Below are 15,316 nucleotides of genomic sequence, written 5' to 3'. Positions count from 1 at the left end.
ACATAGGATGCAACTAAAAAAGTTATCAATATTTGGGTATTCTTAGCAGGAAATATCAAGTCCGCCACCAATCCAAAGTCTCATTGGGGGTCTGGCAGACTGGAATTATGTAGTTCTCTCAACCTTCCCCTAGAGGGCGGTGTTATACGTGGTTTGGTGCATAGGCCCAGAAGCGTAAAAACAGTACATATATCACAGTACACAATACTTTCAAACCCGATTTATCCATGAACAAAAAAACAACAATAATGTGAACTATCTAACAAAAACATACTCAATACTCAAGCAAATACTGTAGAGAAGAAACAACAGCCAGGCTAGGACAAGGAGAACACAGTCATATTCAGCAGTAGTTCATACGGGGATGGGTTGTTGTACACACCATAGTTGTCCCTTTTGACCATACAGTAATATACCTAATCAGTGGCATCATGCTCTTTGATTCTGAGGGGGCACGTAATCCCCCTCATCCATCCTTCATCCAATATAATATATATTGTTTATTTTACATGGATTTAATGATAGGATATTGAATTTAGTCATCAGTGCTCCCCTGACACCCGGCCACATAGCAACAATACCCGAAGGAGTGTTCATTAAGGAATAATCTCATAGGACCTTACAACAGGCAGGAAAAGTCGTTTGTCTTCATGCTTTTTTGGGGGGCTTTGATAGGCTACAGTGATGACAGTGAATTCTTAGTTTGCAACCCAAAAAGTGTGCAGACACATTCAACTAAGAGCATTTCTACCAGTGTAACTGAAAAATGGGGAGGGGGGAATGCTGCAACTCCCTTTACTATGTAACTCAAGTGATAATTTAACATAATCGATCATAACTTGCCATGATGACAAGTCATCACATCTGCCGGGTGTAAGTACTGATTCAGTCAACCCACCATCATAGAGACAGCCACTAAGAGATGGTCCTAGATCAGTTTGTCCATCAGTGACCAATACACTTGTGAACAAACTTCTAATATACACTGAGTGTACAAAATATTAGGAAAACCTTCCTTATGAGTTTGACCCCCTTTGGCCCTCAGAACAGCCTCAATCGGTCAGGGCACGGACTCTACAAGGTGTCGAAAGCGTTCCACCAGGGATGCTGGCCCATGTTGACTCCAATATTTCCCACAGTTGTGTCAAGTTGGCTTGATATCCTTTGGGTGGTACACAAGGGAAACCGTTGAGCGTGAAAACCCCAGCAGCGTTGCAGTTCTTGACACACTCAAACCGGTGCACTTGGCACCTACTACCATACCCCGTTCAAAGGCACTTAAATCTTTTGTCTTGCCCATTCACCCTCTGAATGGTACACATACACAATCCACGTCTCAATTGCCTCAAGGCTTCAAAATCCTTACTTAACCTGTCTCCACCCCTTCATCTACACTGATCTGAAGTGGATTTTAACAAGTGACATCAATAAAGGATCGTAGCAGATATCGACTTCGTCACAAAACTGATCTAGAACCAACGCTTTTAGTAGTAACCTCTCTCTGTGTAAGGTTTGACTGAGAAGACTTAAACTGACTTGAGATCAGTAATACTACAGAATTTACACAATAGCGGACAAACTGATCTAGGACCAGCTTCTAGTGGCTGTCTCCATGGGGTAAACTTGGACAAACAAACAACTTACACCCCAAAGTGTTTTTAAATCTGCAACAATTCCTCTGAACATAGCTTCTATGTAACCGTTATGTGCCTTTGCTTACAGACAGTGTGAGTTGCAGACTAAAAACGTATCTTATATGAACATCACACTGAAAAACATTACGTTAAGTGGTTGCGAAATGCTGAAATACATCATGTGGTACTAACGTCATAACCAAGTTAAGTCATTTACATTTGAGTCATTTAGAAGACGCTCTTATCCAGAGTGACTTACTGGAGCAATTAGGGTGAAGTGCCTTGCTCAAGGGCAAATTGGCAGATTTTCCCCCCACCTAGTCGGCTCGGGGATTTTAACCAGTGACCTTTCGGTTACTGGCCCAACGCTCTCAACCACTAGGCTACCTGTTGCCCATGGCACGTGGTACAATACACCTTATGGTTGTAACACCATTTAATCTTCCACCACCACAAGTTCATCTCCAGTAAACAAACTAACAACAAAATAAATACTTTCTGAATAGGTGGGCGGCTTCTCTATGTCACAATTACCAGATAATATAATTACCGAAGATATCTAAACCAATATCAGTAGAAAACTGTGAGAGAAACAATAGTACAATAGTAGATCAACTCCATGCCACAGTAGGAACAAGGTTTGCCAACGGCCCTGACATTCGAATTGGAACGATTTCGGTCATCGCGGAGGTGTCGAGGTTAGGGTTGGGGAAAGCAGGGGTTGATGGGATATCTGTTGGAGGGCGTCTGGCTGAATACGGGGCTGGGCGGGGCCGGGCAGCGCCTGACGGCGCTACACGCTTGTCCGACACTTGGGGAAGATGGGACCGCCTTCAAGCCTTCTCTTTCTTACTGTTGTCAGAGAAGAAAAAATAGAAATTAGACCAACTATTAAAACATATCAGTACCTTCTGTGTCTTCGGTAAAATCACGTTTTATTCAAACACAACAAATACTTGACTCAAAGGAATGGCAACGAAGGAAGAGTTTGAAGTAAGAAAAGCAGCTTGAAAGAAAGCAGAAAAAAACCTGTTCCAAAGGTTTGTAAGAGGCAGTTTAGAATAAAATAGCTCTAACTGCAAAAAGCCCTTAAGCAATCAGTCCTACAGTGAAGACCCACTTAAGAACTCAAGAGCTACTGGAGAAAGATTGCCAGATCTGCCACTGTTGGGAAGAGAAGAGATGACGAGTGATGATGAGGAGGAATGGAAGGCACAACGCAGGGAGTTGTGGGTAGAACTCAAGGAAAAGAAGCAAGAGAAGGCTGAAGAGGTAGGATGAGGACACAACGGCTGTCTTTACTTTCTTGGTCTTGGACTTGGTGAGTTTCGGCTTGAACTTTTTACCAAATGCCCTCTCCAGTTCCGGCACGGACAGAGTGAGAGTAAAGGAACCGTCCGAGTGATGATCGGATCGGATTACCCGAGCTGCAAAACAACAGTGGTAAACACATAAACAAACAAACACACACACACACACACACAAGCACTATGAGTGACCAAGACGAGAGCGGCTCATGCACATCTTTGGTGGAAGAGTCACCGAGTAGATAGAACTGGTACCATGCTGTGTTCAAGAGAAATGTCATCATGATGCAAAACAACCCGATGACACACTGATGTCGTTGCGCAAACTAGGTCAATCATTTCGTTCCAAGAGATTAGTACAAGACCATCTCTTATTTTTTACAGCCTTTGTACAAGACCTGACATGTCTTTGATCATGTGTTCTGGACCCCAAAGCATGTAGCCCGATGACTCACACTAAGTTCTCCCGCTGCTCTGTCGTCCGCTATAGACTTTAGTCCGAGACTGCCGTCACTGAAGTCGTTTGCGGTGATGATGGGCGTTGCACTAAACAAAGTCATCACCGATTGGATCATCTCTAACCAATCAGATTATCCAAACCAATGATGAATTTTCAAACCGCCACTTTACCCCCCAACTGTGTCCTGGCTCTGGCCCAACCCATGGATTTCTGGACCAATCAGACGGGCCCGAATGTGTTTGCATTCAGTGATGGGTCGGGGAACTACTCAGATCCAGACTCATTGAGGAGAAATAAGGAACGTCCTACAGCGTGGAGCGGCACAGCGTTTGGCCAGAGTAAGGAGTCTGGGTAGCCAGGCAACAACACAAGTCCCTGAATAGACCCATTTGAGTGCACATCCCAAATGGCATCCTGTTCCCTATATAGTGCACTACTCTTCACCAGAGCCCAACTGTACAGGTTAGTGAACTATAAATGGAATAGGGTGCCCATAAAAAGGGAATAGGGTGCCACTTGGGACACAGCCCATGTCTCTGGTGGTGTCTCAGCTGTTGTGAGGGATCACACTGGGAAGTCTGGGAGCTTTTCACTGGAGCACCACTTTAGTTCTAGTGATGTCATCTTCCAGGAAGGGATCCAAACAGCCGAGCATTGTGATTGGCTTGGCTCCTCCCATTATTTAGTTACGTTAAACAGTGATGGTGAATTAAGATGGATTACTACTGGGTCTGGAATTACATCTGACGCATGCTCTGCACCTTTTCTTGCAGGTTTTATTAGTTCAACGTTGTTTTGGAAAATGGAGTGAATGAGTGAGTGAGTGAGTAAACATCTCTAAGATCGTGAGTGTCGATGGGAGAGAAACAGTGAGTATAACAGAGCGATTATAATCTATTGTGAGTGAGTGAGTTAGTCTTTGAACCTCAATCTCAGGCAGGTTGTTAGCATTAGGGCTAGCAGAACTTCCATCTCAGTCAGGTTGTTAGCATTAGGGCTAGCAGAACCTCCATCTCAGGCGGGTTGTTAGCATTAGGGCTAGCAGAACTTCCATCTCAGTCAGGTTGTTAGCATTAGGGCTAGCAGAACCTCCATCTCAGGCGGGTTGTTAGCATTAGGGCTAGCAGAACTTCCATCTCAGTCAGGTTGTTTGCTTCAGCTCGAGCAAAACCTCCATCTCAGCCAGGTTGTTAGCATTAGGGCTAGCAGAACTTCCATCTCAGCCAGGTTGTTAGCATTAGCATTAGCAGAACCATCATCTCACCCAGGTCGTTGTTGTTCATCATGGCGTTGGAGCCCCTCAGCCTGGGTCCCTGCTGGGTAAAGTGGTAGCCAAACTTCAACAACGTGGTGTTCTTCTCCAGCATGCTGGCTATCTCCATCTCCACCTTGTTACCCAGCGGCTGGCTCTGGAGTAAGGGGAGAGGGGGAATCAGACCTGGATTCAAATAGTATTTGTTTCCTTACAAATGGAGCATTTGATTGAGCCTGTCTGCTCTGTCAGATGGGCAGCTTAAATAATTGGGGTAAAAACTGGACATAGAAGGAATCACCCATCGGGTAAAACTGGTTGAAATGACGCCATTACAAACCAATTTACAACCAGACATTACGTCATGTAAACCAGTGAACCTAGGTGATTTCCCAATGTCCTGTTTGAAATAACTGGTTACAATGCAGCCTTTTCTGGTTGTAAAATGGAGTCATTTCAACCAGCATGTCCATGACTCAGCACAATTAATAAATGAAGGCGAAGTTGTTAGTCATGTGTCTAAATATAAAACCTTACGGAATCAAAGAGATTCAGCACAGTTTATGTTAGGAAAAAATGATTCACTGGCAAGAGGTAGCCCAGCGTGGGCAAAACTGGTTGAAATGAGGTCATTGCAACAACCAGATTTCAACCAGTTTTGGCTGCAATCTGATTAATCAGGTTGCAAGGATGTCCTTTCAACCAGTTTTGCCCACTGGGAAGGAATAACGGCTACTAAGTGTTCGCACTAGCACCAATATCACACCACAATGAATCAATCGAGTGATTAGCTTTGTACAATCTGACCCTGTTGAAACAGTAGACTCAAGTGGTCCTTGTGATGTCTAATTGTAACTGTCTGGGCTGGGCACTGTGACAGCAAAAATAGGGTGATTCCTCATGAAACCAGGACAAAATAAATACTGTGATTTCATTGGGATTTTCACGAAATGTTTTCCATAGAAAGGTCCTTTGGAGGAAGGATTGTCGACATATATTTGACATTTGTATCTTAAAGCGTTATTGAGAAATCGTTTGTAGAAGTTGTAATATTTGTGAAATTTTGGCATTACCCAGGCCTCCTTTACACTGTCTGTCAGTAGAATGGACCCAGGCCTCCTTTACACTGTCTGTCAGTAGAATGGACCCAGGCCTCCTTTACACTGTCTGTCAGTAGAATGGACCCAGGCCTCCTTTACACTGTCTGTCAGTAGAATGGACCCAGGCCTCCTTTACACTGTCTGTCAGTAGAATGGACCCAGGCCTCCTTTACACTGTCTGTCAGTAGAATGGACCCAGGCCTCCTTTACACTGTCTGTCAGTAGAATGCACCCAGGCCTCCTTTACACTGTCTGTCAGTAGAATGGACCCAGGCTTCCTTTACACTGTCTGTCAGTAGAATGGACCCAGGCTTCCTTTATATTGTCTGTCAGTAGAATGGACCCAGGCTTCCTTTATATTGTCTGTCAGTAGAATGGACCCAGGCTTCCTTTATATTGTCTGTCAGTAGAATGGACCCAGGCCTCCTTTATATTGTCTGTCAGTAGAATGGACCCAGGCTTCCTTTATATTGTCTGTCAGTAGAATGGACCCAGGCTTCCTTTATATTGTCTGTCAGTAGAATGGACCCAGGCTTCCTTTATATTGTCTGTCAGTAGAATGGACCCAGGCTTCCTTTATATTGTCTGTCAGTAGAATGGATCCAGGCCTCCTTTATATTGTCTGTCAGTAGAATGGACCCAGGCTTCCTTTATATTGTCCGTCAGTAGAATGGACCCAGGCCTCCTTTACACTGTCTGTCAGTAGAATGGACCCAGGCCTCCTTTACACTGTCTGTCAGTAGAATGGACCAATAATGATTGTGCTGTATTTTATTGTACCTGGTTGTCGATCTTGAGTTCCTGCAGGGTTGTGTTGAACTGCAGTGAGGCGATGAGAGCCATGATACCCGTCCCTGTGATGAAGTTGGATTCTATGTTCAGACTCTTCAGTGTGGTGTTCCCCTTCAGCATCTCTGCCAGAGCCTGAGACACAGCAAATGGGGACAGTATATTTATACGGGCTATAATTAAACCCATATCTGAAATGGCATCTTCTTCCCCCCATCTATATATTTGACCAGGCCACAGGCCCAGGTATCAAGGCCACGGGAGGCCATTTTGTTTAAAAAAAAACTGAATTTCCAGATGGAGACGACTTCGAATGAAGACTTGGAGACGTGTACATTCACACCGTCTGATGTGACTGTTACAGTATGCGTGTAGGGGATTTGCTCCAGGCACAACAGCAATACTCACAAAGGCTACGGGATCATTACTCCTGGTTCCCACGAGGCTGAAGCGTTCCACTGCAGTGTTCTCCGTCAGGGCGTCTGCATAGGCCTTCAGCGTCTTCACTGGAATGTTCTGGAACACAAGAGGCTTCAAATCAATAAAGCCCCACACACGCGCCACTGTTTAAATCGGACTGACGACAAATGCATTTGAAAAGACTGGAGAATAACCTACATCAAATGTTGACTCCAGGGTAGAGGTTTGCCCTGACCTCTTGAAGTCAGACTGAGAATAGTGTGGTACATGTGTGTCTCCTATGGTGGTTCCGTGTGGCTCAGTTGGTAGAGCATGGCACTTGCAATGCCAGGGTTGTGAGTTTGATTCCCACGGGGGGGACCAGTACAACAAAAAATTGGAAAATATATGCACTAACTACTGTAAATCAGATAAGAGCATCTGCTAAATGACTAAAAACAACAAACAAAAAAAAATGTACAAATGTTTATGGTAGGAGGACATATTGACATCATATAAATCAATTATACTGACTTGTGCATGTGAATCAATATAATGTAGCACCTTGATGTTGTTAAGGTTGACCTCCAGCAGGTCGGGGTCGTTCCTCTGCATCCTCAGCAGCGTCTCCTCCACGTCAGTAGAGTTGGGCTGCTCATCAGGCACAGGCTTATACTGAGTACACTGGATAACGCCTGCAGGAAAGTATGTTCGTAACAATACCTATATCATGTAAATCAGTAATAGCAATGTTGAAAGAAAAAAAAAACATTATTTGCAAGCACTTAGTTTGTTCGGCTGAACCAGCAAGTCTTCACATTACATTATTTAATGTCAGAAAGGTGGCAACGGAGGACTGTAAAAGTCAGGAAACGGGAACGTTTTTGGCCAGTTCTCTTTGAGCCTTTGACGTTGGTTCTGTTCATGTTTGATTTTTAACTTCCCTGAAACTGTCTGAGACGCGCTTTGGTGCCACTCTTTCTTAAATCCACTTGAAAAACAAAAACCCTAATAAGTACAATACATGGTAGGATAAACAGATGAATCATCGTTTTAAACGTTGCCTGAAAACTTTGGCACTTACAGGAGGGATACACACACACACGGTACACTTACTGTTAAGGCCTTGTTTGTTGACTATATTGCTGCTGGCCAAAGCCTCGTAGTACTGCTGGTTACTCATCAGAGTGTGCATTCCCAAAATGGCTGGAGGGAGAGAAGAGATGGAGAGACGTACAAAAGGAGAGAAAAATAAAGGAGCGAGAGAGCGAGAGAGAGAGAGAACAGAGACAGGGAGAGAGAGTATACATTGTGTCAAATGACGTGAACACTGAAGGATAAACACCGAAGAGTTGACGTGGGTGTGAGTGCCAACGCTCTCCTTAGTTCAGCACATTGTGTTTACTTGGCTAAGATAGCAGACAGGACACCCACAAGTGGGCCTTGAGAGCTGCCTTGTTCAAACTCGCAAACATCCAAGCCAAACTAGCGGCTCGCAAAACATCTCACACACAGCAATAGCTAGTCGTCCCTGTCAGGCATACGAAAGCACAACACGTGCGTCGATTGCCAGCGTCTGCAAGTCATTATTAAATACATTGTTTAAAGAGCACGTGTCACTGTTGCAGACGTCACGCGATGCAAACATTATTCTCCCCGTCTTTGGATGGCCTCTGCTCCGCTGCCACAGTTAGAACGGGCTTCTATGAATCGCAGGAACATGCTTGACTAGTCGACACGTTCTTGATTATCGCAAAGATCCCCGTTTTAGCTTTCATTTTAATCTTAGTTTTAACTGCTTTATCTTTGCTTATATCCCCCCCCCCCCTCTCTTTTGCTGTACAGAGTCCTTGTGTTTTTGAAAAGTGCTTTAAATCAAATGGATTATCAGTAGTAGCAGTAGTTTTGTCTTGTGTCCAGTTTGATGGGAAAACTCAAATATAAATGTGCTTTCTGGACCACCGTAGATGACAAGGAGCAAATGTACAAATGAACAAAATGAGAGTGAAAAGAGAGCAGTTCAGCAGAAAAGCAACGAAAAAGAAGCAAGTGTATTAATTTCATCTGTCAGAATGACAGAGAGTGTGAGAACAGTTAAGTTATCTTTGAGATAAACAACGGAGAACGAGCGGTCCACTTTAAGCAGCCGTGAAGAGTTAGTTGGTAACTCATCATGAGCAGGCTGTGGATTAATTACAAACCATTGGATATGTCTGGAAGGACCACAACAAACGCTGGCAAGCAAACCACTTGTCACTAATTAACACTAACACTTAGTGAAGCGGAGAGAAATACAGGCCATATAACGTGCAGCTAGTGGGCCGGGACGATTGCAATATATGAACCAGGAGCACCGAGGCAAAAATGAAAACACGAAGCTTTCCAAACTCTTTGGTCCTTTAAAAACCTGTTGTATATAACATTTCATGTGCTGTAGCTTGGAAAATAAATAAATAAATAAGACTCTGGATGACAATATAATGAGGTTTGTTTCCAACATTAGCTCTTTCTTCCTAAAGAAGTTACATTTGCTTCGTGTTTCTGTTTCCCTTGCCCACGATGCCAACGACTACTGCTATCGTCCCGGCCCTAGCTAGTGTGTGGGCTGGCAAATACCGCGGCTGCTTGTCACAAAGAGAGGGCAACCATGGTGTCCAAACAGCAGTGAGGAGCAGCAATGGAAGGGGTGATGACGATGACAGGATATGGAGGGGGAACAGGGAGAAGGAGGAGAAGAAGGGTGGGATCACTAGACGGGATAGAGGAGAGTTAGAGAGGAAAGGAGGACGTTACTGACGGAGGAGTGAACCGCGAAGCTGATTCCGTGTGCGGGATCGTTCTCAAGTGACTGTTTGGTGAGTGTGGACTCAAACTTATTCGCTGAAGAAGGTGAATCGACTGGAAATAAAACAGGAACGGTGATAACAGAAACGATGTCTGTAAATGGGTGTGCGCACGTGAAGGTGCGTGTCTTTCTACCGGCAATGTCGCAGATCTCAGCGTCGCTGGCGTTGGCCAGTGCCTCCTCCAGCTCTGGCTCCAGAGTTACGTTCTCCATGATGGGGTCCACCACCTTCTTAGGTATAAAGACTTTACCTGGAAGATAGAGGACAATCGTTAACACAGTACATGCCACTATTCATCTCAACCCGGGACAGCCAGAAGAGGACTGGACACATCTCAGAGCCTGGTTCCGCTCTAGGTTTCTTCCTGGTTCCTGCCTTTCTAGGGAGTTTTCCCTAGCCACCGTGCTTCTACATCTGCATTGCTTGCCGTTTGGGGTTTTGGTCCGGGTCTGTAAAGCACTTGATGACAACTGTTCATGTAATAAGGGCTTCATAAAATACATTTGATTGATTTGATACATGTATCACTACTACTATTCGTACTAGTACGACGACTACCATCCCACTACTATACCAGCTCGTTTCTAATTCCATTTTTTAATTGGTCATATGACTGCGGGAAAGCAGAAACATCAATACCCCGATAGTGAAATCGACTGATCATTACCCAATAGTAGCCAACTACCATTACACAGTGAACATGACCGTACGCTCTGTGAGGAAATCTTCCATTTTGTTTTCCATCTACGTCACACCGACCGACAACGGCAAATACAAGGCTGGTATCACATTACGTCACTGGGCGCTTTTCATATCGTCACTCAGAGTGAGCTGTCAAAAGCCAGGCAGCCTGCGAAGACCTTCTCGAGTTCTACCCAGCCACGTCTGACATGTAGCGCCCCGCATCACGCTGCCCCGGCCAAGCTGCCCCGGCCAAGCCTCAGAACACCGGAACAGGATTATGTGAATGAACACTGAGGGGAGGAAGGCTGCAGTGACAGGCTGTGTGTGTGGTCCAATTATCGACCGTTCTCCCAAAGTTTGCAGACTGTGCACTTGTCTTGCACACTCCCTGTCATGGAAGGAATCGTTGGCTGGATGAGAGTTGCTCCATAACGGGAAGTGTGCAAGTGCAGACTTTGGGATAAGAGAGTTGGGACGTGGCCACAGTCCACCGTTAGATCAGGGGCCATATGTATCTGATGTAGGATCAGGTTCTTCCCTGTCCATGTAATCATATTCATTTGGATCTAAACTGCTAAACCGATCATAGATCGGCACCAGGCCCTGCTTTCTACCTGGATACGTCCAGGTATAAGGAAGGACGAACTAGAGGACTCTGTTGCGGCTGGCCCAGTTTCCCAGAACCAGACTGTCTGCGATCATAATTGGTCCGATAGGTAGGCAGACTCAGCTCAGGCAGTTTCGTAGCTGGATATGTCCAGACAGATGCAAGAACAGATGAACCAGCATACAGACTGGGTTGCGACTGGGTCCAGTTTCCTGGAACGAGCTATTGTCTGAGACCACTGATTGGTCCTGATGGATGTAGGACTTTAGGCCTTTAGTTACATGGCTGTAATGTTCAGAAAGTATTAGTATCTCGGCACGCTGACAGGAGGGTTCACCTCACAAGGTTATTATCACAGCTTGCATGTCCCTGGCCACGGTCCATGTTGGCCTCCAGCCACTTCTCCTAGCCAAGCTAGATCCTATCCCCTCTCCCTTCTCTTCATAGATCTGACAGGATTTCATGTAAACAATATGTAACCCTTATTTTACCAGGTAAGTTGACTGAGAACACATTCTCATTTACAGCAACAACCTGGGAAATAGTTACAGGGGAGAAGAGGGGGGGGGGATGAGTGAGCCAGTTGTAAGCTGGGGATGATTAGGTGACCGTGATGGTATGAGGGCTAGATTTGGAATTTAGCCAGGACCCCTACTCTTACGTTAAGTGCAATGGGATCTTTAGTGACCACAGAGCGCAAGGACACCGGTTTAACGTCCCATCCGAAAGACAGCACCCCAGACAAGGCAATGTACCCAATCACTGCCCTGGGGCATTTGGATCTTTTTTTTAGACCAGGAAAGGAAAGATTGTCTCCTACTGGCCCTCCAACACCACTTCCAGCAGCATCTGGTCTCCCGTCTAGGGACCAACCCTGCTTATCGTCAGAAGCAAGCCAGTAGTGGGATGGACAAGTGGAGATTATGCCATATTGGTAAAAACCTATCTGGAGTATAAACCAAAATGAAACTGGGCTCCTACCACACTTCTAAATGAGGAAACATGGAATTTTAGATTACATTTTAGATTACTTCCTTGACTGAATTGAAATAGAACTGACCCCAACCCTGGTTGGGGGTCGGCACGGCACAGCGTTACGCCAGTGCTCAGATCAGATCTAACAGGGTCATACCTCTCTTCTCTCCAGTGAAGCACAGGCCTATAGTGATATTCTATAATGCTGGGAACTGCTGTCATACCTCTCTTCTCTCCAGTGAACGGAACCAGGTCCTCCTTGTCAGGGTGTTCCTTAGCCTGCTTCTCCAGGTGGGCTACCAGGTTCTCTCTCTGGAAGGTTCCGGTCGGCGCCTTCTTGGTCTGATCCTTCTGCCTCATCCCGGCCGGCAACAGGGCATTCTAAAGACAGGAAGGATTTATCATTGGCCGATAATGTTAACAACGGGTTGTACTTACACTAGGTAAGAGGGTATTCTAATCACAGGGAAGGATTGTCATTGGCCAATAATTATAGCAATGGGTGGGATTGCACTTGTTTATACACTACATTTTTCATCCACTCTCGTGGGATAGCCGAATGTAACAGTGAAAGGACACACACACCATCACTAACTGTGTTAAAATAACACTAATAGAAATAACAAAGGCAGTTCCCAGACCCAGATAGCTATTCTTAGACCGCAGCACGCTAAACCAGGTCCATATTATAGCGATAGACCGATATCTTGTCTTAGCTTTCAGCACCTATTAGTGCACTGGCCACTTACAGACAGCGTAGTATTTATACCTGTAGTATTTATACCTGTAGTATTTATACCTGACATATCAGTTTAACTCTTTAACGTGGCTCTGTGGGAGATCTGGATGCTATCGTCAAAAGTCAAGGAAAGACGACAAGCACCACACACACACACACACACACACACACACACACACACACACACACACACACACACACACACACACACACACACACACACACACACACACACACACACACACACACACACACACACACACACACACACACACACACACACCTCTAAGCCTGGGCTGGCTCTCCTGGTATTGTAAGCATCCAGACTTGATGTGAGCCGTCGACCATTCATCATAACCCTATTACAGCTTGTGTCGTCAACACCTCGACGGAAGAGCTACTTATGAATAAAGATGAAGTCAAGCACCGCCGCATCACACAGTATTATAAATATATGATAAGCATAACTTAACATACAGATAACGTCTAAACTTTCCCTGGGAAGTTGGCTTTGGAAGTTGGTTTGAGGATCACTGTATTGTTTAGACCAAGAACTGCATATTTGAATTGAATATACAGGGATATGATATATAGGCTAATTTATGCTATCAACGTGATATGACAGGTTAATATGTTCGTGCCCTATAAGAATGTCAAAAGGTTCAAGGAAAAAAATGTCAGTAATGAAATCTGAAATCAATCTGGCCGACTTGAGCAACGTCGTCATCCAACAACGCTTCCACCTGAGATCTCCTCCTGACCAAGTTGGTTTGAGTGTCATTTGTCAGCCTTAGTCTGTGGGAGAATCTCAATAGCAAATTCCTCACATCCTCGCTTCCATCTTAAAACCCATTGGATGAGAAAGCCAGAGGTCCCGCCCCTCAGACCATCTCCTCCAATGGGTTTTGAGGAGGTGAGGCGAGAGGACGCAATTGAGATTCTCCACGTCTCTCAGATGTCACCCTAATGCTTATATAGTGAGCTACTTTAAACCAGGGCTCTGGTACACCTGTAAACCTTAATATCTGAGCATTATACCATGATCTACTGCATAGAGGGTTGCATGTTTGATTTAAGGATCCTTTTGTAGTCCTAGATTTTTTTACGTGATCGCGTAATTTAATGCACTATCCTGCTACCGACCTCTCATCTCTGTTGAGCTCGTTAAAAGATACATGTTCCAGATTGCGTTGGGATCGAGCTCCAGATAACCAAGACACACACACACACCAAGATGATCAGCATTTAAGACTTACGTCGGGGTCTAACTCCTCCAGCTCATCCTCCAGCCTCTGTAGCTCTTCCTCTGAGAGTTTCTTCAGTAGTTCATCCTCGTCCACGTCCCTGTAGTTCACTACTTCCTTCTTATAGGAGGTGGACATGGCGGCGCGATAGAATCCCAGCAACTCCCGAAATAACGTAAAGAAAAAGGCAACAAAAGGAAGTCTGCAAGTGCCCAAACGAGACGATCAACATGATTTGTTGGTCAAAGCTGGATCCTAACTTAGAAGTCTACTGAGTCATAAGAACGTGTTAGACCTACTGACAAAAACAATCCAGTCAGAGACAAGGTTTAGTCAACATGATTTGATTGGTCAACCAGCTGGATCCTAACTTAGACCTACTGTACATCCAGTTAGACCTACTGAGTCATAAGGCAGACCTAATGTACATCCAGTTAGACCTACTGAGTCATAAGGCAGACCTACTGTATACAATCCAGTCAGACCTACTGAGTCATAAGGCAGACCTACTGTATACAATCCAGTCAGACCTACTGTACATCCACAATCTTCATTTGGGTCAAAAATAGACATTTGAAATACCTTTGAGAACCCCTGGGTGGGGTCCTTACTTGTTTGTGTCCCAAGCCCAGAGCATGGCTAACATCCCTCCCTCCAATGTCTGCAGATCAGTTTAATCAATATAGTCTACTTGGCTTTACAACATGAAACAACAACTAACCTTCGGTGAGGATCACGACATGTATCATGACCCCCCCCCCCAAAAAAAACATTTTGAAACCACTGCTTTAAGAAGATAGGCCTACAGTACTTTTCTTTCAACAAGGGTGTATTAATAAACGGAAACCGTTTAAGCAAACAGGACAAAAACGGGGAAGGACCTACTTGAATTTGTCCATTAGAAATTCATTTTCGTTGCAAAACGTTTTCCATTTGAAGTAAACGGTTTGTGTTACAAAACGCTTTGCAACAGAATTGGAGTAATGAAGCCTGGCCTGCCTCCTAAACCCTGATGGGGAACAGCTGATAAAAACAGCTCCCCTGTCACTCCCAGTCTGCTGGCAAACAGGAACATATTTATAGAGATGCCTGGTTTCTGCTGTAACAATGCATGATTATGAACACAATGATGGTGTCTCATAGTTTCCTAGCTCATGGTTATCGTACTACATTTAATATACAGTTGAAGTCGGAAGTTTACATACACTTAGGTTGGAGTCATTAAAACTTGTTTTTCAACCACTCCACAAATTTCTTGTTAACAAACTATAGTTTCGCAA

The 15,316-nt window shown here is 44.7% G+C and overlaps 1 protein-coding gene across 2 annotated transcripts; it reads right to left on the bottom strand.

The window, feature by feature from the left end:
* Window positions 1–1,214: 1,214 nt before the first annotated feature.
* Window positions 1,215–14,231, bottom strand: LOC124012999 (tropomodulin-1-like). Of its 2 annotated transcripts, XM_046327103.1 has the most exons (10): window positions 14,049–14,231; window positions 12,278–12,434; window positions 9,921–10,037; window positions 8,058–8,147; window positions 7,506–7,636; window positions 6,951–7,058; window positions 6,534–6,677; window positions 4,666–4,810; window positions 2,937–3,061; window positions 1,215–2,486 (listed from the first exon to the last, which is right to left on the bottom strand). In XM_046327103.1, the coding sequence occupies exons 1-10, from the start codon at window positions 14,172–14,174 to the stop codon at window positions 2,484–2,486; spliced, it is 1,146 nt and encodes a 381-aa protein (XP_046183059.1). In that variant the 5' UTR covers window positions 14,175–14,231; the 3' UTR covers window positions 1,215–2,483. The 2 variants fall into 2 exon arrangements, with proteins under 2 accessions (XP_046183059.1, XP_046183060.1); XM_046327104.1 differs by lacking the exon at window positions 2,937–3,061.
* Window positions 14,232–15,316: the final 1,085 nt, after the last annotated feature.

Source organism: Oncorhynchus gorbuscha, linkage group LG24 (assembly GCF_021184085.1).
Source record: "Oncorhynchus gorbuscha isolate QuinsamMale2020 ecotype Even-year linkage group LG24, OgorEven_v1.0, whole genome shotgun sequence".
Classification (NCBI taxonomy): Eukaryota; Metazoa; Chordata; class Actinopteri; order Salmoniformes; family Salmonidae; genus Oncorhynchus; species Oncorhynchus gorbuscha.
Note: the sequence above shows the minus strand (reverse complement) of the source record. Positions and strands in the feature narration are given on the sequence as shown.